Here is a 26,619-nt window from a genome sequence, read left to right as displayed (position 1 = left end):
GCAGTGTACAGAATCCTCCCTGACAAAAAAAAAAACTAAACAGCTGAAAAACTCCCTGCGGGCTGATAGGTTTCTACCTGCACTGATACATTGTAACAAACTCTGAGGACACAGGATTTCTGCTGCGGTTATTTGTCCCCACGTTGAGTATTTGCAGCAGAATTTTCAGCAACAAAAATCTGAATGTTGGCAAGAAAAACGTGTTTTTGCAGTTTTCCAAGCACTAAGTGGTATCAGAGGCGTTTGGCAGCCGCTTATCCCCCTCCTGCCATAGAAGTAGTATCTAGTCTGATGTCCCCACCTGTCGTCCCCAACATGTCATCTTCATATATCTTTATGTTTGTGATAGAGCTTGGAATCCCCCGATTAATTGCTTCCTGCGGCCACCACTAGAGGGAGCTGTGGAGTTTAAAGCATTTTTCTCCCCTAAAAAGATATCCACTATCGATAGGATAAGGAGCATCTTGCTGATCACTGGGAGTCCGACCACTGGGACCCCCTTTGATTTCAATATAGGAGCTTTGAACTATGAGAATGGGGTTGTACAGCCCTGCCTTTAAGGAAGCAGAGGGGCACGTGAAGTTCCAAAGACAATGCATTGAACAAGGTCGCACACGTCTACATTTGCATGTATGCAAATCACTCACTTCCTGTTATGTGACCTTCCAGCACCAGAATCCTGACAGTGTGTAGTGTGCGCACTGTGAGGATTCACTGGCCTGCAGTCATATAAATTAACTGCAAATTTGTACTCTAAGACCAAACTATCCCTTTAAATTTTTTATTAAATATGTAAGCTCCCTCTAGTGGTGGCTGTATTCAGCAATTATTTTAACCCCTTGTATATCTGGTATACTTCAGTCCCTGCCTGTCATGGGTGTGACCCACTTAGGGAAGACCTCAAAGGTGAAGGTCACAATGCCTTATTATTCGCAGGTCTGCTGTTTATGCTTAGATGTATTTGCTTTCCTTTGATGTTGTAGGGGTTAAGGACTCTTTCCTATTTTACTATCCTTTGTAGCCTTAATCTCAGGTGCAGCTCTTTTGTAACCACTCCCCTAAATAGTCACATGTCTTACCATCTGATGCTGGTTATAGAATCTCATCATTCTTATGCTGACTACTTTGGAAGGAGCCTGTCTCTGGAAGAAGCTGAGGAGTCGTGACAATTGCAGCTGTGGTGTTAGCTGCATTGGAGCTACTTGGAGAGTTTTCCTTTTGTGTCTATTTTCTTGTGTTGTGTTATTGTAATAGTGAGACTAGTGCTCTTGTTGGCCTGCTCACTAGCCAGGGTGATTTCAGGGCAAGTGAGGGCCTAGGCATGTGATGGGGGGGACCTGTATAGGGACGTTTGTGAGTGCAGGGATCAGTGTCAGGTGAGTATAGGACATGACCCCTCTTCCTATCGCCAGGGTCCACCGTTGTGTTGTGTTCCTGGTGTAGGTGAACCCCCATGTATATAACTGCCTAAGAAATGATGAGATATATGATGTGAGGCCAAAATGTAATAGTAAATAATAGTACAAGAGAAGTGTTCTGGTAATAACATTGAAAAACAATCAGGGACGGAGCAGAAAATCCACAATCAAGGGTTCATGGTGAGAAGGATGAAAGAAAAAAAGCTGCAAAGAACTAAGAACACTGAGTAACACAGATGTAGCAGAGCTGAGTTTGTCAGAATGCCTTATGTATGCTTTAGGTGAATTACACATTCAGCTCTGCTACATCACTAATGTTATTTTGTGGTTGAAACCTAATTTTTCTGATATTGAGCCCCAAATCATTTGCAGAACTGTAAGGTTTAATGATAAAATTCTAATTTCCTTCAGCCACCACCAGGGGGAGCTGCATAATAGATAGAAAGCAATCCTGCCGCAATGGCAAAGCAGTACAGCCCAAATCCTTAATTAAAGTGCAAGTGAAAGCAAGGATTTAGAATTAAAATATAACTTTTAATATTATTAATTTAAAATACAATATAATAAAGTGCAGTGCAGTGCATGAAAATAATAACCAGAAAGATCTCACCCGGTGTTCCTTCTGATGAGATCAAATTCCACCGGATTGTCCAAGGCAGAAGCAGGTCATACCAGACCCTGGGGGGGGGGGTTGTTCAGTATTCAAATTCCCTGCCCCTGTCGTGCCCCTGCAACAATTGCTTCCGCCCTTACAAGGGCAGCCAGCACCCAAGTCAGGAATGTTAGCCCACATAGCAAACACACCCTCCCAACGCGTTTCCCTCTCTATATGATAAGAGAGTTCATCAGGGGAGAAAGTAAAGCCTGCAATGGCAGGACAATACTACACAGTGTACGTTAATGGTACAAATGTGTATACACACACTGCACGTTCGTGGTGCACATGTGCATGCTAGTGGCCAGTGGGACGCTGTGTGCTGTTGGCCCCCCAACCTATATACCCCTCATACCTCCTATGTCTGCAGTAATCACTGATGCCACATGTTTGTGCAGCCCTCATGATCGATCCAAGATCCGTGCTCGCAGTTCCCCACCGCGCATGCCTGATCCATCATTCAACAGCGTATTAAGCCGCCTGGCGGTGATCCCACCGCGCATACACGGAAGTTGAAATGAGCCTGCTGTGGTCGGATATTATTTCCGCGTTCCACTCATGGAACGCATATATCGCGCAGGCGCGGCGTGCGGTCACCTTACCAAGGAGGCGTTCCACTCATGGAACTCACATACCGCGCATGCGCGGCGTATCATCATGTAGCCAAGGAAGCGTCCATGCTATTACTATAGGAACTGACATCCTCATTATGCGCCAGGCTCGTATGCGGCGCACAACACGTGATCGCCCCTGTAAGGCTGAGAGTTTACCATGGCATTCACACAATGGAACGCACGCACCGCGCATGCGCTAACCGCATCCAAATGCCAAGAACCACTCAGGGTAGCAAAAAAGCAATGGATGCTGATAAACTCAATTATGCAAGCGCGATTCAGAGGGTTGAAAAATACTGATGATTACCATGGGCAATAGTACAGGAACAATTAAACAAGGAATAAGTGGTTATATAAGTATATAATAATATTCATAAGGGGGGATTATAACGTCCAACAGTCAGTAAATCAGACACTGCAGAAAAAGGGGGGAAGATATACTGAGAACACCCTCACTGCCGCGTCTCATATCCATAACGGTTGAAAAGGTTGTACCTACATATCCAACCCTCCCCCAGGCCCACTAATATAAACCCAAAGAATCTGGGCTGGGCTCGTTTCCACACAAGGGGCTCATCATCCTGGTCAGTAGCCAAGCTCAATAGACACCTTACACCATCACCCCCCCAAAACACCCATCCCAGCCAGAGAGAAAATCCCTTCATCAGATAAAGCACCCATAGTTAATCTGGTCATTAAGACCCTCTGGGCGGCATGTCCTTAGCCTGAAAATCAGTCTTGCTTCTTTTTGGAGGAGTAACCTATCCAGGTTGCCCCCTCTTGGGGATGGTTTTACCTTTAAAATCCCCATGAAAACAATGGCTTCCCTATTTCCAAAGTGTTGTGAGTTCATGTGTCTGGAAATTGGGGTATCCCGTTCGTTCCTTATGTCGCCAAGATGTTCTCCTACCCGGCGGCGGAACTCTCTGATGGTCTTTCCAACATATTGTTTGCCATACTGACAAGTGGCCAAATAGACAATGCCTTTGGTTCTGCAATTTGTAAAATCTCTAACCCCTAGGCATTCACCCGTGACCGTGCCTCTAAAGGTTTTACCAATCTGGATATAGTCGCAAGCCACACATGCCCCACACCTAAAACAACCAGTCGGTTTGCCTGGAATCCATGTTAAGAGTTTCTCGGGAGCCGTATAGTGGCTGTGTGTGAGGCGGTCCCTTAGGGATCGATTTTTCCGAAACGTTACAGATGGTTCGTTACCAATTGCATCCGCAATGTCATCATCCATTTTTAGGATCCCCCAGTGTTGCTTTAAGATCTGTCGGACCTGATTAGCACCCTTTGTAAAGGTGGTAATGAACCTTACTATATCATCACGCTCCTCCCTTTTCTGTTTGGGAACCAAGAGTTGATTCCGATTTTGTCTGAGCGAATGATGGTAGGCCTCTTTGAGGATAAAGTTTGGGTAGCCCTTGTCCAAAAAGCGAACCCTGAGATCCTTAGCCTTCTCAACAAACTCCTCCTGACTGGAACAATTCCGTCTCAGACGTAAATATTGCCCCTTCGGGATCCCACGTCTGAGAGGGAATGGATGGTGACTCTTCCAATCAAGCAAGGAGTTCGTCGCAGTGGGTTTCCTAAAGATAGTAGTTTGGAGTCCACCTTGGGGGTCCACTGAGACCAATAGGTCCAAAAATGATAGCTGTTTTGGATGGATGACGTATGTAAACTTCAAACCTATTGAGTTACAGTTCAGATCTTGTACAAAGCCTACAAAGTCCTCCTGGGGACCCCTCCACAAAACAAAAACGTCATCAATGAACCGTGTCCAAATCTCGATCATACATGTATATTTGGACATTTCATCGGAAAAAACAAAAACGTCCTCCCACCAGCCCAGGAACAAATTAGCGTAGCAGGGAGCACAAGGGCTCCCCATCGCTGTGCCCCTGAGCTGGTGGTATACTGTACTATCAAACAATAGAAAGTTGTTATTCAAGACAAAATGTACCAAAGACAAGATCAGCCGATTATGAGCCTCAAATTGTTAAATTGTTGACCACGTGTTGAAAGAAAATATTCGATAGCTCTCATTCCCTGATCATGAGGTATAGAAGAGTAAAGACTCTCAACGTCAATATTAGCTAGAAATGTCCCAGAATCAACCATTAACGTACACTGTGTAGTATTGTCCTGCCATTGCAGGCTTTACTTTAAGACTTTCTCCCCTGATGAACTCTCTTATCATATAGAGAGGGAAACGCGTTGGAAGGGTGTATTTTCTATGTGGGCTAGCATTCCTGACTTGGGTGATGCCCTTGTAAGGGCGGAAGCAATTGTTGCAGGGGCACGACAGGGGCAGGGAATTTGAATACTTGAATACTGAACAACCTTCCCCCCCCCCAGGGTCTGGTATGACCTGCTTCTGCCTTGGACAATCCGGTGGAATTTGATCTCATCAGAAGGAACACCGGGTGAGATCTTTCTGGTTATTATTTTCATGCACTGCACTGCACTTTATTATATTGTATTTTAAATTAATAATATTAAAAGTTATATTTTAATTCTAAATCCTTGCTTTCACTTGGAGCTGCATAATACTAAAAGCTCAGTATGCACTAAGCTCCTGAGCTCCCCCTGGTGGTGACTGCATTCAACCGGAAAAAAAGAAATTGACACTCCCTTTAAGGCTTTACATTTGGGTCCCTTTAAATAATTATTAGGTTATTTCTATAGACATGAGTTATTAGGTCAGTGGGTTAATGATGTAGTGTCCACCGCACTCCGCAGCGTGATCCGGCGCAGTCCTGGAGGTCACAAGGAGACGTTTAGGCGCCAGACGTTTTAGGGAACGGAGGATAAATCTCGCCTGTCGGTGGAGAGGATACAAGAGAGGTCAGCAGGCTCCAATTAGATAATGACAGTAAACAGAGCGGCGTCATTCAGCTGCAGATATTAATACCCGACATGCTGCAAAACTACAACTCCCAGCATGCCCTGACAGCCAAAACACATGCTGGGAGTAGTGGTCGTACAATGGCTGGAGATCTACTACTTGGTAACACCTTTGGTCACTTGTCATACCAGATCCGCAGATGTAGCAGAGCTGATGTAGCAGAGCTGATGTAGCAGAGCTGATGTAGCAGAGCTGAATGTGTCATGTTATCTCCTTTTTGTGCAGGTGAGCCTCTGTCCAGCCAGCAGCGAGAATCATCACTCCATTTCTTCCCTGTAAGCCGGCATCACAGGGTTAAAACACGATCCATCTGCGGATTACCGCCTTGTCTGCAGGTAAAGAATGTTTTCTTAGCTGACAGATTCCCTTTAATGTGATTTTTTTTTTACCATGCGGGATAAATAATGTGTTTGCTCTATCGTATGGATCGGTGCGGATGCAAATTAATAAATGACTTAGGAAAAAAGGCTTTTTATTTTACTTACATTTTTTCCAATACTTTTATTTTTGGATCTCATTTACTACATCGGCAGCAATTGGTAGAAGGAGCCGTAGGGAAAGACGTAGTATGGCGGTATAGCAGCAGTATTAGGCTGGTTTCAGACGTCCGTGTTTTAGGCACGTGTGACATACGTATTTTACACGGATGCCACACGTACCCATGTTACCCTATTGTGCACTCTCACACGTCCGTGTTTTCACACGGACCGTGTGGCCCCGCTATTTCACACGGAGATGTGCCCGTTTTTTCTCCAGCAGAACGGGTGTCACACGGACCGCACACTGATGTGATCCGTGTGACATCAGTGTGACACGTACCGGAGAAAACACGGGTTTTTAAATAAAAAGATTTTCTATATTTACCTGTATCCAGCGATGTTGTCTCCGGCTCTGCTGCCTCCCGCTTCTGACCCCCGCTCATTATTTTCATTGATTATTCACTGCAGTGAGCAGCTGGGAGCAGGGGCATCGCGGTGACAGCGCAGGAGACTGCACCGCCGACGACAGCACCGCCGAGGACAGCATTGCTGGGGACATCACTAGTGACAGGTGAGTATCCTGCCAGCATTGTGTGTGCAGGGACGTCCAGGAGGTTATCGGATTTCCCAATGAACTCTGATGACCTCCTGATGACACTCCTGCGACAACTGCGCTACAGCGAGTGTCACGATGGTGACTGCCAGGGGTACATGAGAGTTCATTGGGAACCTTGATGAGTCCCTGGATGTCACTGCACAAACTGCTGTATACTCACCTGTCACCGGCGATGTCCCCGGCGGTGCTGTCCTCGGCTGTGCTGTACTCAGCCTGTCCCCGCAATGCTCCGGCTTCCAGATCTTCAAGCAGTGAATAATCAATGAAAATAATGAGCGGGGATCAGGAGCGGGACGCAGCAGAGCCGGAGACAGCATCGCTGCATACAGGTAAATATAGAACATCTTTTCATTGCAGAGACACGTGTTTTACCTGGTACGTGTCACACGTATGCAAACACGGATGTCACACGTATGACAATAACCATGCGTGTGACTGGTACCTGATTAAACACGGATGTCTGAAACCAGCCTCTATAGGAGCATTACACGCGGGAGCAATAGAGGGCGGAATAGCAGTAACAGCGTAAGTAACATTCGTAGTTGTAACAACAACACCCTAATACATAGTAGCACTAGTCCGCTAGGGTCCAGACGACAGCCACAGACAGAGGTCCTACCGGGTCACCTGGAATCCTCCCCCCAACCGTGAGCTCCCAGTGTTACAGAGTATGTGATACTCGGGACTTACAGTCCTTGCTGGTAGAGCTCAACATTAGGATATATATATCTGGAGTGAACTATCATTACATCCCTGTGTCCGGGAGCTCCTCCCTCAGTATATCATTTTTCTTAGGCCTCTGTCACACTTACATGAAAATCACGCACGTGTCGAGAGACACGTATTTTCCCTGCGTGTTGTGTGACGCCCTGGGCAAGCCAGAGGTCACAGGTCATGACACCACCACACACCCTACACCCCGGATAGGTACACCAAAGCTACACTAAAATCCTTGTTGCCTTCCTCCAGGGGCTGATGTCCACACCAGGGGGTGGGCCAGGCGGTTGGCTCCGCCCACCGAGGAGTTCACAGCCCTGGAGGCGGGAAAACCAGGCAGATAGAGTTAGAGTTTGGAGGAGGAAGTGAGAGGAGAGTTCAGCTAGGGAAGTGAAGGAGTAAACAGTGAAGAGTGAAGTGGTAGAGGAGCAAGAGAGAGGAGTAAAGGTGGAAGAGAAGGGGACAGTTGAGAAAGCCTGAAGTTGGTCCGGGTGTGTGCCCCGGACTGAGAACAGCAAGGTCAGCAGACAGCGGTGACTGTCTGCAGGAGAGGCTGCTTGGAGGTTGCCGAAAGGACCGTGGTCGGGTGGTGGCCCGGCGGTACCGGAGCGGTATACGAAGAGAAGCCAGCACCATTGGCAGGGGCCTTTCGGATCCCGGCAAGGCTAGGAGTCGCCGTGAATTTGCCAAATCCGTCAGTGAAGGGGACCTCTGGGTCTCCCAACAACCAAGTCCCGATTGAAGGCAACAGTCCAACCGTTAGAGAGAGACACCGCCACCACCAAGGCACCAGTTTCTCAGGGCCAGCGCCTGCGGGCAAAGAGGGGCTCCTCCGGCACATATCCAAGCTGGGGAGCGGGTTACCGGTGGGAACCCATCGCTACCAACATAGACTTAGGTGCAGGAAAAGAGACCGTCACCGTCAACTACTGGGGAAAAGCAACAGCAGCCGTCCGTGGGAACTGTCTTTCCAGCCGTGTGTTTTACCGAGAACTGTGTCAATGTCTCAGGCTGAGTGAGTACCACAGTGCCGCAAGGCACAGCGCTGCCCCCGCGTCCCTGCACCCCACCAAGCCCTGCACCGGCCCCACCATCCCTCATCCTCCAACTCATCACTGGGCCCCGGGACAACCACCCCCTACCCACGGAGGGGAGAACTAACAACTTTGCTGCTCCCTGTCACCGCTCCCGGGATTCCCATACAGAGCAGCGGTGGTGTTCCTACAATCACCACAACCGTGGGTGGCGTCACGGACAATAAACAATCCCAAAAACCAATCCCCTTTTCACTCACGGGCGAGGAGCGCCGCTCGAGTCCCTGGGATCCGGCCCATCGCTCGAGCCACCGAGCAGCAGAGGCCCCAGCCGCAGCCGCAGCCGGACCCGAGCAGTGGGAGAGCGCAGCGTCCCCTCCTCTGCCCGCGACAGTTGCGTGCAGGTAAGTACGTGTCTCTGGTACATGCGGGCCACGTGTGTTTTACGTGTGCTATCCGCGATAGCACACGTAGAACCGGTAATTTACATACTCACCTGGTCCTTCCTGCTGTCCGCGCTGCTGTCTGTGGTGCTGATCCACGGTCTCCAGCCCTGCCGTCTCTCCGCTGCTGCTGCTGCCAGGCAGTGAAGTGAATATTCAATGAGAATAATGAGCGGCGGTTGGCAGCAAGAGGCAGCAGCGGCAGAGATAGGAGGGCTGGGAAGGTGAGTTAATGTTCTTTTTTTTCACTGAAACGTGTGTTTTCTCCGGCGCGTGTCACACGGGACCGCATCGACACTACACCCGTGTGGTACGGGTGCGGGCCGTGTGACACCCGTGCTGCCGGAGAAAACACTGACATGTCAGCGCTTTGAAAAACACACACACGTACAAACGCACACGGACACACGTTCCGTGTGGTTTTACGTGTGTGTGCCTGCTACAATAGGGTAGCATTGCTTAACGTGTCTCCGTGCTGCCGGTACGTGCAAAAAATGACAAACACATACCGGCGGCACGGATGTGTGTCACAGGCCTTACAGGAATCATATATAGGTGGAGTGGTTCTTTATTACATCCCTGTGACAGGGAACCTGCATCTCGTTCTCGGAAGTCGACACAAAAACCGGTCTACTCAGACTAGTTCACAACTAGTGAATATACAACTACATCTATATCCAGGGACTAACTAACGAAAGCCCTACTCACCATCCTGGACATGAGAAAGCCCTTTCACTAAATAATTTAATAAAAAGGGAACAAGCATTATTATCCTGAAAATAAGGATCAGTTCCCCTGTGTCCCTTCTAAGAAGTGACTCGTATCTTATCCCCTGATGATCCCCTGTACTGCGTTGGGGGAGTGAAACGCGTCGGGAGAGCTGGGGGGTCCATAAGTTAAGTGGAACTCCAGGCTCTTACCTAACAAATCCAGCATTTCTACAATAGGGAAACTATACCCAACAGAAGTACCCTGGACATCTAACGCATAATTGTCTTTGTTTGTCTATGGTTCTGTTTATGCACTACACTCTCAATCACTTTTTCTGGTGGTGGTTACCCCCGCTAGAGGCCAGTAAGAACGGTGAGGGTAACTTAGGCTATGTGCCCACGCTGCGGAAAATGTGCGGATTTTGCCGCGGATTTCTCGCGGAAAAGCCGCGGATTTCCCAAAAATCTGCAGCACAGGTACTTCCCAGCCATTTCTATGGCATTTTGGAAATGCTGTGCCCATGCTGCGGATTTTTCCGCAGCGGTATTCGTGCGGATTTTGATCCGGAAAAATCTGCAACATGTCAATTATTGTTGCGGATTTTCATCCGGATTTTGCCTTTAAAATTGAAAAAAAAAAAAAAAAACGCAAAATCCGCATCAAATTCGCGGCAAATCCGCACCTGAGGATTTTGCGGGAAAGCTGCAGATTTTGATGCAGAAAAATCCGCAGCTACATTCTCCCGTGGACACATAGCCTTATACCTCAAGTAGAGAGAGGTCCAACAATAGTAGGGATACCTATCCACTAGCAAGCAGGGTAGATACAGTATCCATTTAAATCAGTATCACCCTGACAGTGACTAAAGGGTACTTTACATGCTACGACATCGCTAGCGATCTCGTTAGCGATGTGAAATTCTAGATCGCAAGTGTGATCTTTTGAGATCGCACATGCGTAAAATGACCTATGTGCGATCTCGAAAGATCACACTTGCGATCGAAAATTTCACATCGCTAACGAGATCGCTAGCAATGTTGCAGTGTGTATAGTACCCTTAAGCAACATCTATACTCTGTCCTCCTCTAATAACCATTGTCTGAGGCTGCCCTCAGGTGAGGGTATAACTTTGGCTGACACCTGCACCTTATATGTCTGTTTATATGTGATCTTAATTATTTCTGATGAGAGAACAATACAACTGTTCCGTTTTAATATTTATGAAATAAAACAATATTTTTATGAGAGTAGTCTTAGCAGTGGTGTTCTACCGGTAGTAGCAGCAGTATTATTAGGAACAGTACTAATAGCAGTAGTATTAATAGGAGCAGTACTAATAGCAGCAGTACTAAACTAATCTGTATTAATAGTAGCAGTGCTGATAGCAGTAGTATTAGTAGAAGCGGTACTAATAGCAGCAGTATTCATAGGAGCAATACTAATAGCAGCAGTATTAGTAAGAGCGGTACTAATAGCAGCAGCATTCATAGGAGCAGTACTTATAGCAGCAGTATTAGTAGGAGCGGTACTAATAGCAGCAGCATTCATAGGAGCAGTACTTATAGCAGCAGTATTAGTAGGAGCGGTACTAATAGCAGCAGCATTCATAGGAGCAATACTAATAGCAGCAGTATTAGTAGGAGCAGTACTAATAGCAGCAGCATTCATAGGAGCAGTACTTATAGCAGCAGTATTAGTAGGAGCGGTACTAATAGCAGCAGCATTCATAGGAGCAATACTAATAGCAGCAGTATTAGTAGGAGCGGTACTAATAGCAGCAGCATTCATAGGAGCAGTACTTATAGCAGCAGTATTAGTAGGAGCGGTACTAATAGCAGCAGCATTCATAGGAGCAGTACTTATAGCAGCAGTATAAGTAGGAGCGGTACTAATAGCAGCAGCATTCATAGGAGCAGTACTTATAGCAGCAGTATTAGTAGGAGCGGTACTAATAGCAGCAGCATTCATAGGAGCAGTACTTATAGCAGCAGTATTAGTAGGAGCGGTACTAATAGCAGCAGCATTCATAGGAGCAGTACTTATAGCAGCAGTATAAGTAGGAGCGGTACTAATAGCAGCAGCATTCATAGGAGAGGTACTTATAGCAGCAGTATTAGTAGGAGCGGTACTAATAGCAGCAGCATTCATAGGAGCAGTACTTATAGCAGCAGTATTAGTAGGAGCGGTACTAATAGCAGCAGCATTCATAGGAGCAATACTAATAGCAGCAGTATTAGTAGGAGCGGTACTAATAGCAGCAGCATTCATAGGAGCAGTACTAATAGCAGCAGTATTAGTAGGAGCGGTACTAATAGCAGCAGCATTCATAGGAGCAGTACTAATAGCAGCAGCATTCATAGGAGCAGTACTTATAGCAGCAGTATAAGTAGGAGCAGTACTAATAGCAGCAGCATTCATAGGAGCAATACTAATAGCAGCAGTATTAGTAGGAGTGGTACTAATAGCAGCAGCATTCATAGGAGCAGTACTTATAGCAGCAGTATTAGTAGGAGCGGTACTAATAGCAGCAGCATTCATAGGAGCAATACTAATAGCAGCAGTATTAGTAGGAGCGGTACTAATAGCAGCAGCATTCATAGGAGCAGTACTTATAGCAGCAGTATTAGTAGGAGCGGTACTAATAGCAGCAGCATTCATAGGAGCAGTACTAATAGCAGCAGCATTCATAGGAGCAGTACTAATAGCAGCAGTATTATTAGGAACAGTACTAATAGCAGCAGTATTAGTAGGAGCGGTACTAATAGCAGCAGCATTCATAGGAGCAGTACTAATAGCAGCAGCATTCATAGGAGCAGTACTAATAGCAGCAGTATTATTAGGAACAGTACTAATAGCAGCAGTATTAGTAGGAGCGGTACTAATAGCAGCAGCATTCACAGGAGCAGTACTAATAGCAGCAGCATTCATAGGAGCAGTACTAATAGCAGCAGTATTATTAGGAACAGTACTAATAGCAGCAGCATTCATAGGAGCAGTACTAATAGCAGCAGCATTCATAGGAGCAGTACTAATAGCAGCAGCATTCACACGAGCAGTACTAATAGCAGCAGCATTCACACGAGCAGTACTAATAGCAGCAGTATTAGTAGGAGCAGTACTAATAGCAGCAATATTATAAAAAGCAGTAATCATAGAAGCAGTATTAATAGCAGCATTACTAATAGCAGCAGTGCTGATGCTATTAATAATGCTGCTATTAGTACTGATGCTACTAATACTGCTTCTTTTAGTTCTGCTCCTATTAATATTGCTGTTAATAGCAGCAGAATTAATAGCAGTAGCAGTACTAATAGCATAAGTATTAGGCTAAAGCGGGCTTTACATGCTACGACATCGCTAATGCGGAGTCGTTGGGGTCACGGAATTCGTGACGCACATCCGGCCGCATTAGCGATGCCGTTGCGTGTGACACCGTTAAGCGATTTTGCATCGTTGCAAAAACGTGCAGAATCGCTAATCGGCGACACGGGGGTCCATTCTTAAATCTCGTTACTGCAGCAGTAACGAGGTTGTTCCTCGTTCCTGCGGCAGCACACATCGCTGCGTGTGACGCCGCAGGAACGAGGAGGCTCCCCTTACCTGCCTCCCGGCCGCTATGCGGAAGGAAGGAAGTGGGTGGGATGTTACGTCCCGCTCATCTCCGCCCCTCCGCTGCTATTGGGCGGCGGTTCAGTGACGTTTCAGTGACGTCGCTGTGACGCCGCACGGACCGCCCCCTTAGAAAGGAGGCGGTTCGCCGGTCACAGCGACGTCGCCGGACAGGTAAGTATGTGTGACGGCTGTGGGCGATGTTGTGCGGCACGGGCAGCGATATGCCCGTGTCGCGCAACAGATGGGGGCGGGTACCCACACTAGCGATATCGGGACCGATATCGCAGTGTGTAAAGTAGCCTTTAGACCCCACTTTGCGTTTCCACCTGCGTTTCAGGTGCTTTTTTGGTCCGTTTTCAGAAGCACCTTTTTCCTGCCAAAATGCTTGCGTTTTCATTTACCATCAAAATCAATCGCAAATGTGTTTTTTCCGACCCCACTTTGCATTTCTAAACGCATCTTTGAATTTGCATATTTTGTGGCAAAAACCATGCGTTCAAAGAAGCAGCATGTCAGTTGTTTTTGCCATTTTGGGTGCGTTTTGCTAACATTGAAGTCTATGAGAAGTAGCAAAAAGCAAGATTCTTCTAAATTCCTGCGTTTTACCTGCTTTTTTGGTGCAGAAAACAAGCGTTTTGGACTTCAAAAACGCATGCTTTATGCATATCAAAATAATGATTTAATATGTCCCTTTACACACACACATAGTCCGACAATTAAAATAAAGAAATTCAGCACTTTATTGCTATTTTTCCTTAAAATAGCGCAATAATTTAATGAAATACATATAATTCCCTGAATTTTCCTTAAAATATATTGAAATACTATGTCCCAAGAATGACAAAGTATTTTAGGAGTGATACCTTTATAGGCTAACCAGAAAAATTATATAATAAAAAATTATATAATTTTTCTGGTTAGCCTATAAAAGTATCACTCCTAAATTACTTTTGTCATTCTTGGGACATAGTATTTCAATTGATTTTTCTGGCTAACACGGTACCACAATATTACCCTGTATTGCACCTTTAAAATATAGATTTGTTTCTTTTTTTCCAATTTTTTCTTTGAGTTTGACTATTTAAACTTTATTTAGCCGTGTCTTCATGTTCAAAATGCATCTATCAGAACGCAGATGAAAATGCAGGTAAAAAGCGCTGAAAACGCATCAAATACGCGGTAAATACGCATGCGTTTTCAGCACTAAATTTCTGGAAAAGGCAACTTTGGTCACATCAATTAAGGCAAAAACGTGCGTTTAGAACTGCAAGTAGGTGAACGCAAAGTGCGGTCGCAGCCTTACAGTACTAAGAGCAGCAGTACTAATAGCATAAGTATTAACAGCAGCTTTATTAATAGAAACAGTACTGATAGCAGCAGTATTAATAGAAGCAGTATTAAAAGAAGCAATATTAGTAGAAGCAGTACTAATAGCAGTAGTATTAATAGGAGCAGCACTAATAGCAGCAGTATTTTTAGGAGCAGTACTAATAGCAGCAGTATTAATAAGAGCATTACTAACAGCAGCAGTATTAATAGTAGCAGTACTAATAGGAGCAGTACTGATAACAGCAGTAATAGTAGGAGCAGTACTAATAGCAGCAATACTAACAGTAGTATTAATAGCCGCAGTACTAATAGCAGCAGTATAAGTAGGAGCAGTACTAATAGCAGCAGTATAAGTAGGAGCAGTACTAATAGCAGCAGTATAAGTAGGAGCAGTACTAATAGCAGCAGTATAAGTAGGAGCAGTACTAATAGCAGCAGTATAAGTAGGAGCAGTACTAATAGCCGCAGTACTAATAGCAGTAGTATTAATACAAGCAGTAGCACTTCTAATAGATACAGGACTAGTAATAGTAACAACACCCTGATTAATAGTTGTGTCGCGGGCGGCGGGGCGCTGCGCTCGCTAACGCTCGGGTCCGGCGCTGCTGCTGCTGCTCGGTGGCTCGAGTGGTGGGCCGGATCCGGGGACTCGAGCGGCACTCCTCACCCGTGAGTGAAAAGGGGTAGTTTTGTTTGGGGGTTTTGTCCGTGACGCCACCCACGGGTTGTGGTGAAGGTGGGTACCACCGCTGCTGGTGACGGGGATCCCGGGAGCGATGGTAGGGAGCAGCTGGGATGTTGTTTTCCCCCTCCATGGGTAGGTTGGTGGTCCCGGGGCCCGGTGGTGTGATGGGGAGGTAGGGTTGGTGAGGTGCAGGGTCGCAGGGACAGCGCGGTGCGGTGCCGGATGGCACTGGTGTACTCACTCAGCAACAGATGCACAAAGTCTCTGGTAAACCAAACGGCTGGATGGACGGGTCCCGCAGCCGGCTGCAGTGTCTCTCCCCGGACAGGTGATGGTGGCTGTCTTTCCCTGCACCTTTTATGTGATTTTTGACTCCAATGGCTTCCCAACGGTAGTCCGCTCCCCGGCGTATAGGTGCCGTAGGAGCCCGTTTTGCCCGCAGGCGCTGGCCCTTGGATCTCTAGCCTGTGGCGGTGGCTGTATATCCTCACGGTGTGAGCGGTTGCCTTCAATTGGGACTTGGTTGTTAGGGAACCCCGGGGGTTCCTGTCACATTCGGATTTGACTATTGACGGCGGCTCCAAGCCTGGTCGGGGTCCGATGGCCCTGCCTGTGTGTGCTGGCTTCACTTCGCTCCCCGGTTCGGTACCGGCGGGCCACCGGGCTCCGACCCAGACACCAGCAGTCACTCCTCTCACTTTCAACTCCAAACTCAATCTGACCACTGTTCCTGCCTCCAGGACTGTGAACTCCTCAGTGGGTGGGGCCAACCACCTTGCTCCGCCCCACCTGGTGTGGACATTAGCCCCTGGAGGGAGGCAACAAGGATTTTGTGTCTGACTAATGTTACTGTCTGGGGGTGGGGGTGTGTGTGTGTCTTACCTGTGACGACCTGGCTAGTCCAGGGCACCACATTCCCCCTTGGTAAAATGCAGACCGTCCGCGGGCTGCCCGTCCATCACCGGTTTTATTTTTCAAACTGCAAAAGATTAATTACATGTAAAACATTTAAAACATATGCATACTTTAGGTCACTTGAACGTTGCAAAATAACATTTTTTAATAATAACGGACGGATGTCTTCCGCTCTCACACCCAGGCAACCTAGCCCTGATGCTGCCCCTAAGAAGTGGGCAGCACCCCTTGACCCCAGTCCGGGTTTTAGGCTGCCCGAGCGGGAACGGGTACGGTAACTCGCACCCGACTGTCACTTCAGGGGACCCCATGTCCAAGGGGGACCCCTGACCCCCGGAGGATCGCCACCGGTTACGGTAGTGGCGGGCCTGGGCCATCACTTTCCTCCAGGCCCATCCTCCAAATCTGCCTCTCCGGAGGCGGCAACGGTTCCATCCCACAACATATTTACAATCCCCACAAGTTCATGGGTGGCTTGCAAGTTCTCGGCCATGTTCATGAGTAGTTCCTCATGTGGTTATGGGGATTAACGGAACAACAACAGGGACAATTCCAGTCCCAACGGGAATGGTTCTTCTCGGACGGTAATCAGGTTAATTTCGGTTTGATCAGTGTTCATTTATTCACATATTTACACAATCAACGGACTGCACCCCTAAATGTCGGTTTCCCTGTACCTAAGCGGGGGCCTACCTAGGTTGGAGCGTGTGGACCTTTGGGGCCTGATGTCGGTGGAAACAGGCGAGGGGACAGAGGAGACAACCGGTTCCTCTTCCCGTATATTGTGTGGGGCAGGCGGAGACCTAGGGTGGCTAGGTACAGGTGCATCCCTGGGCACTGGTTCACTGGCGGTTACTTCCGTCTCCTTTTCCTCCACGGGTTGTGGGAACATGATCACCGGAATAATTACCGCACCGTTCTGCATAGGCCAGTCCGCTGGGAAATCACCCATCACTGTGTGGATCACCTCTTTTTCTTTCTCCCTGGTTGGTCTGGGGGCTGGTACTTCCCTCCTCAATGGGGGTGGGCACCTCTTCAAGTGGTCTCTGGAAACCGTGGCCGAAGTCTTCCCCTGGTCACAACTAATCTGGTAGGCCTTCTCATTCTCCCATTCAATGGGTTGTATGACATACGGAGTTTTCTCCCACTGGTCATCAAGCTTATGGGTTCTTCTTTTCCGTTTTAGCACTACATCCCCAGGCTCAAAGGGACCAGCTGGAGCCCGCCTGTTGAAATATTGTTCTTGCTGCTCCCGGCTCCGACACAGGTTCTTTTCCATGTACTCCTGGACCTGTCGGTACTGCGCTCTCCGCCGGGCGTCCCAATCAGCAGTCGAAGGTAGGGCCTCTGGAGCTTCCAAGTCCATTTCCAGGTCCACCGGCAACCGGCCCGGTCGGGCCCTCATCAGATACGCTGGGGTGCATTTGGTAGAGCTACTGGGAATGTTATTGTACATGTCTACCAGGTCAGGCAGTTTTTTCTGGCCACAGGTTCCGTTCTTCTAACGGTAGCGTCTTAAGGAGATCCAGGACCAGATGGTTCATCTTCTCACACATGCCGTTAGTCTGGGCGTGGTACGGTGTGGTCCGGATTTTCTTGCAGCCGTATAACTGACAGAACTCTTGAAACACCTCCGCTTCGAGAGCCGGGCCCTGATCGGTAAGCAACCTTTCCGGGTACCCGTGCGGTCGGCAAAAGTAGGCCTGGAATGCTCTGGCTGCGGTACTGCCGGTCAGATCCTTGACTGGGACAACCACCATGAATCTTGAATAGTGGTCTACGATGGTCAGGGCGTAGGTGTACCCACTTTGGCTAGGGGTGAGCTTCACGTGGTCCAAGGCGACCAACTCCAGCGGTTGATGGGTAATGATTGGTCGTAGAGGAGCCTTCTGGTTGGCTTCGTCCCTTCTTCTCAATGCACAGGGACCACACTCTCGGCACCAAGCCTCTACAGACTCCCGCATCCCACTCCAATAGAACCGCTCTCTCAACAGCATCTCCAGCTTCTTCCACCCAAAGTGCCCGGCACCGTCATGGTAAGCTTGTAGAACTGTGGGCATGTTGGCCTGCGGAACCACCAGCTGGCGAACCTTCTCATGAGTCTTCGGGTTGATCAGTTCCCGATACAGTTTCCCCTGGCACAGGTGCAGCTGGGCTCATTCTTTCCACAGCCGTTGGGCCTCGGGAGGAGCGGCAGGGTCCATTCCAGCAGAGCCTTGTTCAATCATGGTCTTGACCAATTGGACGGTAGGCGCCTGGTCTTGGGCTTCTTGCCATCCCTGACTGGGTAGCGGGTCCAAGCTTACCTGTTGCTGCTTGACATGCAACTTCTCGACTGGCGGCCGGTGAAATGCGAGCAACTCGATTTCTTCGAGGTCATCGTCTTCCGACCCCTCACCCGACAGGTGGGGCATCCGGGATAGCGCGTCCGCGTTGGTGTTCTTGCGGCCGGCCCGGTACTTGATAGTGAAGTCGTAGTTAGACAGCCTGGCTACCCACCGCTGCTCCAACGCGCCCAGCTTGGCCGTGTCCAGATGGGTTAACGGATTATTGTCCGTATAAGCGGTGAACTTTGCTGCTGCGAGGTAATGGCGGAACTGCTCAGTAATGGCCCACACCAGGGCTAGAAACTCAAGCTTGAAGGAGCTGTAGTTCTCAGGGTTCCTTTCTGTGGGCCGGAGTTTTCTGCTGGCATAGGCGATCACCTTTTCTCTCCCGTCCTGGAACTGGGATAGGACTGCTCCCAAGCCCACATTACTGGCATCGGTGTAGAGGATGAATGGGAGGCTGTAGTCGGGGTATGCCGGATTTCTTCCCCGGTCAGGGCCGTCTTCAGCTGGCGGAAGGATTCTTCATGCTTCTCTTCCCACACCAACGGGGATCCTGGGGCTCTGCCGCCTTTGGTCTGTCCCACGAGGAGGTCTTGCATAGGTGCAGCCATCTTCGTGTATCCCTTAATGAAGCGGCGATCATAGCCTACCAGGCCCAGGAACTGTCTCACCTCTCTCACCGTGGTCGGCCTCAGCCAGTCCTGAATGGCAGTGATCTTTTCGGGATCGGGGGTGACGCCTTCCGCGCCCACCACGTGTCTGAGGTACTGCACCCTGGGCTTCAGTAGGTGGCACTTGGAGGGCTTCAGTTTCATCCCATACTTGGCAAGGGACGCGAACACTTCAGCCAGTTGCTCCAGGTGGGCCTCATACGTCTGGGAGTATACAATCACATCATCCAGGTACAGCAAGACAGTTTCAAAATTCAGATGTCCCAGGCAACACTCCATGAGCCGTTGGAAGGTTCCGGCGGCGTTGCACAGCCCGAACGGCATGCTGTTGAACTCAGAGTCCCATGGGTGTAGCGAAGGCGGTCTTCTCGCGGTCCTCTGGCACAACTGCCACCTGCCAGTACCCACTAGTGAGGTCAAGGGTAGAGAAGAAGTTAGCAGTTCTCAGCGCGGCTAGCGACTCTTCAATACGGGGAAGAGGATAGGCATTCTTATGCGTTATCTGGTTAATCTTCCGGTAATCCACACACATTCTCATGGTGCCATCCTTCTTCTTTACCAGCACCAGTGGGGTTGCCCAGGGACTACAACTATCCCCTGCCTCCTTCATGTTCCTCAACATGTCTTTGGCGCATTGGTAGTGTGCAGGCGGGATGGGTCTATACCTTTCTTTAATGGGTGGATGCATGCCTGTAGGTATATGGTGTTGAACCCCTTTAATCCTCCCAAAATCTAGTGAGTGTTTGCTGAAAACCTGCTCATACTCCCGTACCACCCGGTATACCCCTTCCCTATGATGTGTGGGGGTGACGTCAGTGCCTACATGCAGCTCTTGGCACCACTCCTCTAACTGTTCGGGGGGTGTATGGCCATTGGCAGGGGGCGCTGAGGCCAGGGGAATGGCTTCCTGGATGGTGTGAGGATCTAAGGTAAGCAGCTTAGCAAGGGTAGCGTAACGGGGAAGCCTGACTTCTTCCTCCCCATAATTCAACACTCTCACAGGCACTCTCCCTTTCTTAACGTCTACCACTCCTCTAGCTGCCATTACGGTGGGCCAATGCTCAGAGGGCGTGGGCTCCACCCTTGCCGGGTAATCGCGTCCCTGTGGATCTACTGCTGCCCTGCACCAAATCATCATCTCACTTCTGGGTGACACTACCAAGGGGGCCGCATCCATCACTCTCACTCCTCCGATCTCTCCACCCGTCGAACTCACTTGCTGCCAGTACAGTAAGGCCCGGATCTCACGCTGCACAGCCCTCTGCCGACCTCCTCCTGCTGTGGCGGCCAACTGCTGCAACAGGCTCAGTACCTCACTCATGCAATGCTCCATCACATTAGTCCCTAGAACAAGCTTTGGGTTATGGTCACTGGGTTCATTCATTACCACATTCATCCCTTGGTGTTGCAGTTCGGCCCGTCCCACGGTCATGGTCACTTGTTTGTACCCCACTTGGGTCAGGGGAAGTCCATTGGCCACAATAAGGGTCAGGCTATCATCAGGGGGTGCAAGCTCATCAGTCCCCCAATACCGCTGATACAATGTATATGGCATAGTGGTTACCTGGGATCCAGTGTCCAGGAGGGCCATGATCGGGATGCCGTCCACTGCCAGAGGGATGATGGGGCGAGCTCCAATGTACCGGTCTCGCCAGTCAGGGGGCCACTGGGTTCTACTCCTGAGGATTGTCCCTTGGCCCCAGGGGTTGCCCGTTTAACGGACATCGCCGGGAATAGTGGCCAAGCTTGCTGCACCTGTAACAAATAGGAGGTCCATACCGTGAGTCATTGGCCCTCCTCCTCTGCATCCAAGGGACGTCCTCCGGGCTGTCGGCGAGCTGGATCCTTCCCGGGGGCTTGGGTCTTGTCGGAGGTTGGAGTGCGGCGAGGATCTTGGCGAGGTCTCCATCCATGCGGCGGACCTGGGCAGCCAGCTCCTCCATCATTCCACCAGGCGTTGCAGGGGCCGAGGAAGCCGGGAGAGGAAGGGCTACCGAGATGGGAGCTGTTTCAGCTGGCCATGGGGCCACCCCAGGGACGTCCAGGACTGGAGCTTGCAGAGCCTTGATGGCCCGCTCCTTTAGTACTGCAAAGTCCACATTAGGATGTTCTAGGGCCCACAGCCGTAGCTGCTTACGGTCTTCTGGGGACCCCAGCCCCTGCAGGAATTGCTCTACTAGCATCTTATTGCTGTCCACATCATTAATAGTGTCCACCCGCTTCAGCGTGTGGAGGACGGTTTGCAGGCGCAAGGCATAATCCCTTATGTTATCGGTAGGTCGCTGCCGGCATTGATAAAACTGCATCCGCAGCTCCGCTTCCGTGTGGGTCTCAAAAGTAATCTGGAGTTTCTCAAAAATAGTAGCCACTGAGGTCCGGTCCCCGTCGGTCCAGGTCTCCGTCTCCTGCTCAGCTGCACCGGTGAGCTGCCCTAGTGACTCGCCCACCCCAGGGCTATGGGACACCCGGTGCCGGGCCGGACTAGTCCAGTGGTAGTCAGTGGTGGCTGGGCCCGACTCCGTGGCCCTGGTGGGTGTCAGTAGAATATGTGGCTTGCTTGTTAATGGTTGTGTTCGTTACGCCACCTGTGGTATGCGGCTAATAAGCCGCCGCTGCTGTGTGAGGCCACCGGGATGATGTTATGGCAGCAATGGTAGTACTGCTCCCCACAGGTGGAGCAATGCCCGGGGCACAGTTGGTGCTTGTAAATGTCTATGCAGATGAAATAACTGAGGCAACTTCAGAGGTGCAGTTCAAGTTCTTTACTCACAGTTCTCTTCAGGGCAGGCAGGACCCTTGGACTGCTGGGACCGCTGTCAGGGACCTCCGTCTTCTGGGTGATTCAGAGTGTGAAAGCCGGTACCCTCTCTCTTAGTGTCTCCTTCTCTGCTGTCTTCACTAGCCTTGCCCGAGTTTGGATGGCCCTGGCTTGGCCTTCACTACAGCCTCCAGGCTGGGGGGTCACCTGTCGGCTGATTACCCCTTTTCTGGACGTCTGCTATGGGTTCTGGCCCTGGGAGCTTACAACGTCCCTGGGCCTCGGTTTTTACTGTTTGGAGATTGTCTTTGCACTCCTCCAGTCTCTAGGGACCGTCCCCTGTCGCAGCTTAATCACTCCACCGATGTCAATGTGGACCAGGCCACCGCAGCCTGCAGCTACTCGTAGCGCCTCTGGGCCCTCGGCTTCGGTACCCAACAAGGACTGCTCGTGGTACCTACAGGACTACCCGCGGCCCTGCGACCCTTTCTTTCTCCTACGTGGTGTCACCTGGACCTCTGGGTCCCAGGGTCTTCACCAGGAAGCGTCTCTTTCAGTTCCTCTGCTCCTGGCTGACTTGGAGCTTTCTTTCCTTCTTTCTTTCTTTTCTTTCTCCTCCTTGCCTGCCTCCAGCAGGCCTCCTCCTCCCTCCTTTCTCTTTCACAGCTACATGCTGCTTCTCTCACTCCCTGAGGTAAACTGAAACTAACTTGACCTTCCTTTCTCTATCTGCTCTCTGGTGGCTCCTCCCACCTCCCCAGTTGCTAAGCTACCACCCTATGGGAGCAGGGATGGGTCTTACAGCCCCTCTCAGCATGCAGCATGGGAGGGTTGCCTGCCACTTTCCCTGGTCCCAGTATGTACCTAACAATGGGTGTAGTGTGGATTTACCAGGGGACCGGAGTTCACTCTCTTCCTCTCCCAGAATGGGGCATCACACCGCAGGTGGGGTGCAATGACCTGTGGCGACGGAAGCCTCAGGGGCGCCACACTAGCACTACCGCCGCCCGTTGCCTGTCCGTCAGGGGGTATAATTCGAGGACTGGGCTAAGCTTTTTCCGGAACACCTGCAAAGCATCAGGCTTCCCATCATACTGCGGCAGCCAGGTAGCACCAGGCACATAGGGCAAGGAGAACGGCATCACCTGGTCGATTGCTGGGCCCACGGCCTCTCCTGCTCTTGCGGCCGGAGCAAGGGCTGGCCCATTTCCATCTGCGGGTGCCGCTGCGGCTGCGACCACCGCTTCTCCAATGGCTCCGTCGACCGCAGACATCTTGTTTTCGCCCCCCCCTTGGTACTCTCTTAACACGCCCTCTTTAGGGGCGGGTCTTTGCTTTTTGCACCTCCTCTGCTCGAGAAGACGTTCGAGCGGGAAAATCTTCGTGCCCAAGATGGCGGAACCTGAAATTTTTCGGCCGGACACCGCCGGCGGGGGCTACAAGGCGCACTTCTACCAGCCGGTAGAACGGTAAGATCCTGTTCGTGACGCCAAGTTGTCGCGGGCGGCGGGGCGCTGCGCTCGCTAATGCTCGGGTCCGGCGCTGCTGCTGCTCGGTGGCTCGAGTGGTGGGCCGGATCCGGGGACTCGAGCGGCGCTCCTCGCCCGTGAGTGAAAAGGGGTAGTTTTGTTTGGGGGTTTAGTCCGTGACGCCGTGAAGATGGGCACCACCGCTGCTGGTGACGGGGATCCCGAGAGCGATGGTAGGGAGCAGCTGGGATGTTGTTTTCCCCCTCCGTGGGTAGGGGTTGGTGGTCCCGGGGCCCGGTGGTGTGACGGAGAGGCAGTGTTGGTGAGGTGCAGGGTCGCAGGGACAGCGCGGCGCGGTGCCGCATGGCACTGGTGTACTCACTCAGCAACAGATGCACAAAGTCTCTGGTAAACCAAACGGCTGGATGGACGGGTCCCTCAGCCGGCTGCAGTGTCTCTCCCCGGACAGGTGATGGTGGCTGTCTTTCCCTGCACCTTTATGTGATTTTTGACTCCAATGGCTTCCCAACGGTAGTCCGCTCCCTGGTGTATAGGTGCCGTAGGAGCCCGTTTTGCCCGCAGGCGCTGGCCCTTGGATCTCTAGCCTGTGGCGGTGGCTGTATATCCTCACGGTGTGAGCGGTTGCCTTCAATCGGGACTTGGTTGTTAGGGAACCCTGGGGGTTCCTGTCACATTCGGATTTGACTATTGACGGCGGCTCCAAGCCTGGTCAGGGTCCGATGGCCCTGCCTGTGTGTGCTGGCTTCACTTCGCTCCCCGGTTCGGTACCGGCGGGCCACCGCCCAACCCCGGTCCTACGGTTCCGCGTCAATTCACCACTCCTGCAGACAGCCACCACCGTCTGCCAACCTTGCTGTAAGTGCCTGGGCCCGACCCAGACACCAGGAGTCATTCCTCTCACTTTCAACTCCAAACTCTATCTGCCTACTCTTCCTGCCTCCAGGCCTGTGAACTCCTTGGTGGGCGGGGCCAACCGCCTGGCTCCGCCCCACCTGGTGTGGACATCAGCCCCTGGAGGGAGGCAACAAGGATTTTGTGTGTGACTAGTGTTACTGTCTGGGGGTGGGGGTGTGTGTGTCTTACCTGTGACGACCTGGCTAGTCTAGGGCGCCACAGTTGCACTAGGAATAGTTGCAGTACTAATAATAGTAATAGCAGTAACAGTATTAATAGAAGTAGTAGAAGGTAGCAGCACTAGTATTAATAGCAGCATTATCTGTAATTGCAGGACTAATAGTGGCAGCAATAGTAATAGTAGTAGGAGAAGTAGTATTAATACTAGCAGTAGTAGCAATACAAATTGTAGTAGCAGCAGTATTAGGCTATGTGCAGACATAAAGTATTTGGTGCAGAAATTTCTGCACCATTTCTACATCTCTTGGCAGGAAAAATGAGGGGCAAATACGCAGGAGGCAAATCCGCTGGCCACACTTGCAGTTTCGGGGAGCGGAGGTTAGTGGGCGGGAGCTGTAGTTTTCTTAGCAGTAGCTGCAGACACATCAGTGATGGCAGCCATGGTAGTAGAAGTGACCATAGTAACCGCAGCAGTAAGGCCTCGTGCACACCTTCAATATTTGATGATTTTTTTACCTCAGTATTTGTACCCAAAACCAGGAGTGCGTGATAAATGCAGGCGGGTGCCCGTGTTTCTATTATACTTTTCCTCTGATTCTCCCACTCCTGGTTTTGTCTCCAAATACTGAGGTAAAATACTGACCAAATACTGATCATGTGGCCGTGGCCGTGGCCTATGGCGGTGATATCGGTGATGGTCTTTGTGTAGAGATTTACTCTCAGTACCACCCCGGTCATCTGCTGAGGTTCCCCTGTACCTATGATTTGGCTGCGCCACGATAGTTGTTACCACAGTTACTTGATTGGGGCCCAGTCAGGTGTTTTGTTCCCCCGGAGCTGAACTCCCAGCTTCGCCTCTGATTAAAAGTCAATATATCCGGCTGCCTGGGACGTCACTGCATAAAAGAAGATAAAACATAAGATATATTGTGAGACTTTATAAATAAATGTAGGAGTGTGACAAAATTTGTTCTCCCCACAGTGTGGAGATATTGTGGCCCTGGCTGCCTGTATTGCGTCCACCATCTTTACTGTGTAACAGAACATCTCTCACCATTTTATTTCTCCCCAGACCCAGTTCTGTGAACTGCGACCATAGACAACCCCATGGCCTTCCCGAGCCGCCTGGTCCTCCTCCTCCTCGCCCTGCTCGCTGTCAGTACACGGCTGTCACACGGACAGCACTGGTCCCATGGCTGGTATCCAGGTGGCAAGAGGGAGCTGGACGTGCCCGCTGCTCCAGAGGTACAGCCACAGCACACTGCACCACACCACACTAAACCGCACCACACCACACTAAACCGCACCACACCACACTAAACAGCATCACACCACACTAAAGAGCACCACACCACACTAAACATCACCACACCACACTAAACATCACCACACCACACTACACATCACCACACCAAACCGCACTGCACCGCACCACACTACACATCACCACACCACACTGCATCACACCACACTGCACCACACCACACTAAACAGCACCACACCACACTGCACCACACCACACTAAACCGCACCACACCACACTAAACAGCATCACACCACACTAAACATCACCACACCACACTAAACCGCACCACACCACACTAAACAGCACCACACCACACTGCACCACACCACACTAAACCGCACCACACCACACTAAACCGCACCACACCACACTAAACAGCATCACACCACACTAAAGAGCACCACACCACACTAAACATCACCACACCACACTAAACATCACCACACCACACTACACATCACCACACCAAACCGCACTGCACCGCACCACACTACACATCACCACACCACACTGCATCACACCACACTGCACCACACCACACTAAACAGCACCACACCACACTGCACCACACCACACTAAACCGCACCACACCACACTAAACAGCATCACACCACACTAAAGAGCACCACACCACACTAAACATCACCACACCACACTAAACATCACCACACCACACTACACATCACCACACCACACCGCACTGCACCGCACCACACTACACATCACCACACCACACTGCATCACACCACTCTAAAGAGCACCACACCACACTGCATCACATCACACGCACCATACTGCAACACACTGCAATACACTATACTACACCACACAACACACCGTACCGCACT

General features: G+C 50.2%; 1 protein-coding gene and 1 long non-coding RNA gene across 2 annotated transcripts in view; one reads left to right on the top strand and one right to left on the bottom strand.

The window, feature by feature from the left end:
• LOC142275941 (uncharacterized) overlaps nt 1-26,619 on the bottom strand; it is a 127,333-nt gene that overhangs the window by 38,445 nt on the left and 62,269 nt on the right. The window contains exon 3 of the long non-coding RNA XR_012739541.1: nt 25,224-25,361. This is a non-coding gene — a long non-coding RNA (uncharacterized LOC142275941). The remainder of the gene's footprint in view (nt 1-25,223; nt 25,362-26,619) is intronic.
• LOC142275777 (progonadoliberin-2) overlaps nt 1-26,619 on the top strand; it is a 40,246-nt gene that overhangs the window by 5,003 nt on the left and 8,624 nt on the right. The window contains exons 2-3 of the mRNA XM_075332590.1: nt 5,827-5,936; nt 25,538-25,710. Coding sequence (XP_075188705.1) covers nt 25,573-25,710 — 138 coding nt within the window. The 5' untranslated portion in view covers nt 5,827-5,936; nt 25,538-25,572. The remainder of the gene's footprint in view (nt 1-5,826; nt 5,937-25,537; nt 25,711-26,619) is intronic.

This window comes from Anomaloglossus baeobatrachus, chromosome 1, assembly GCF_048569485.1.
Source record: "Anomaloglossus baeobatrachus isolate aAnoBae1 chromosome 1, aAnoBae1.hap1, whole genome shotgun sequence".
Classification (NCBI taxonomy): domain Eukaryota; kingdom Metazoa; phylum Chordata; class Amphibia; order Anura; family Aromobatidae; genus Anomaloglossus; species Anomaloglossus baeobatrachus.
The sequence above is the reverse complement of the archived record's forward strand: the minus strand, read 5'-3'. Positions and strand labels throughout refer to the sequence as shown.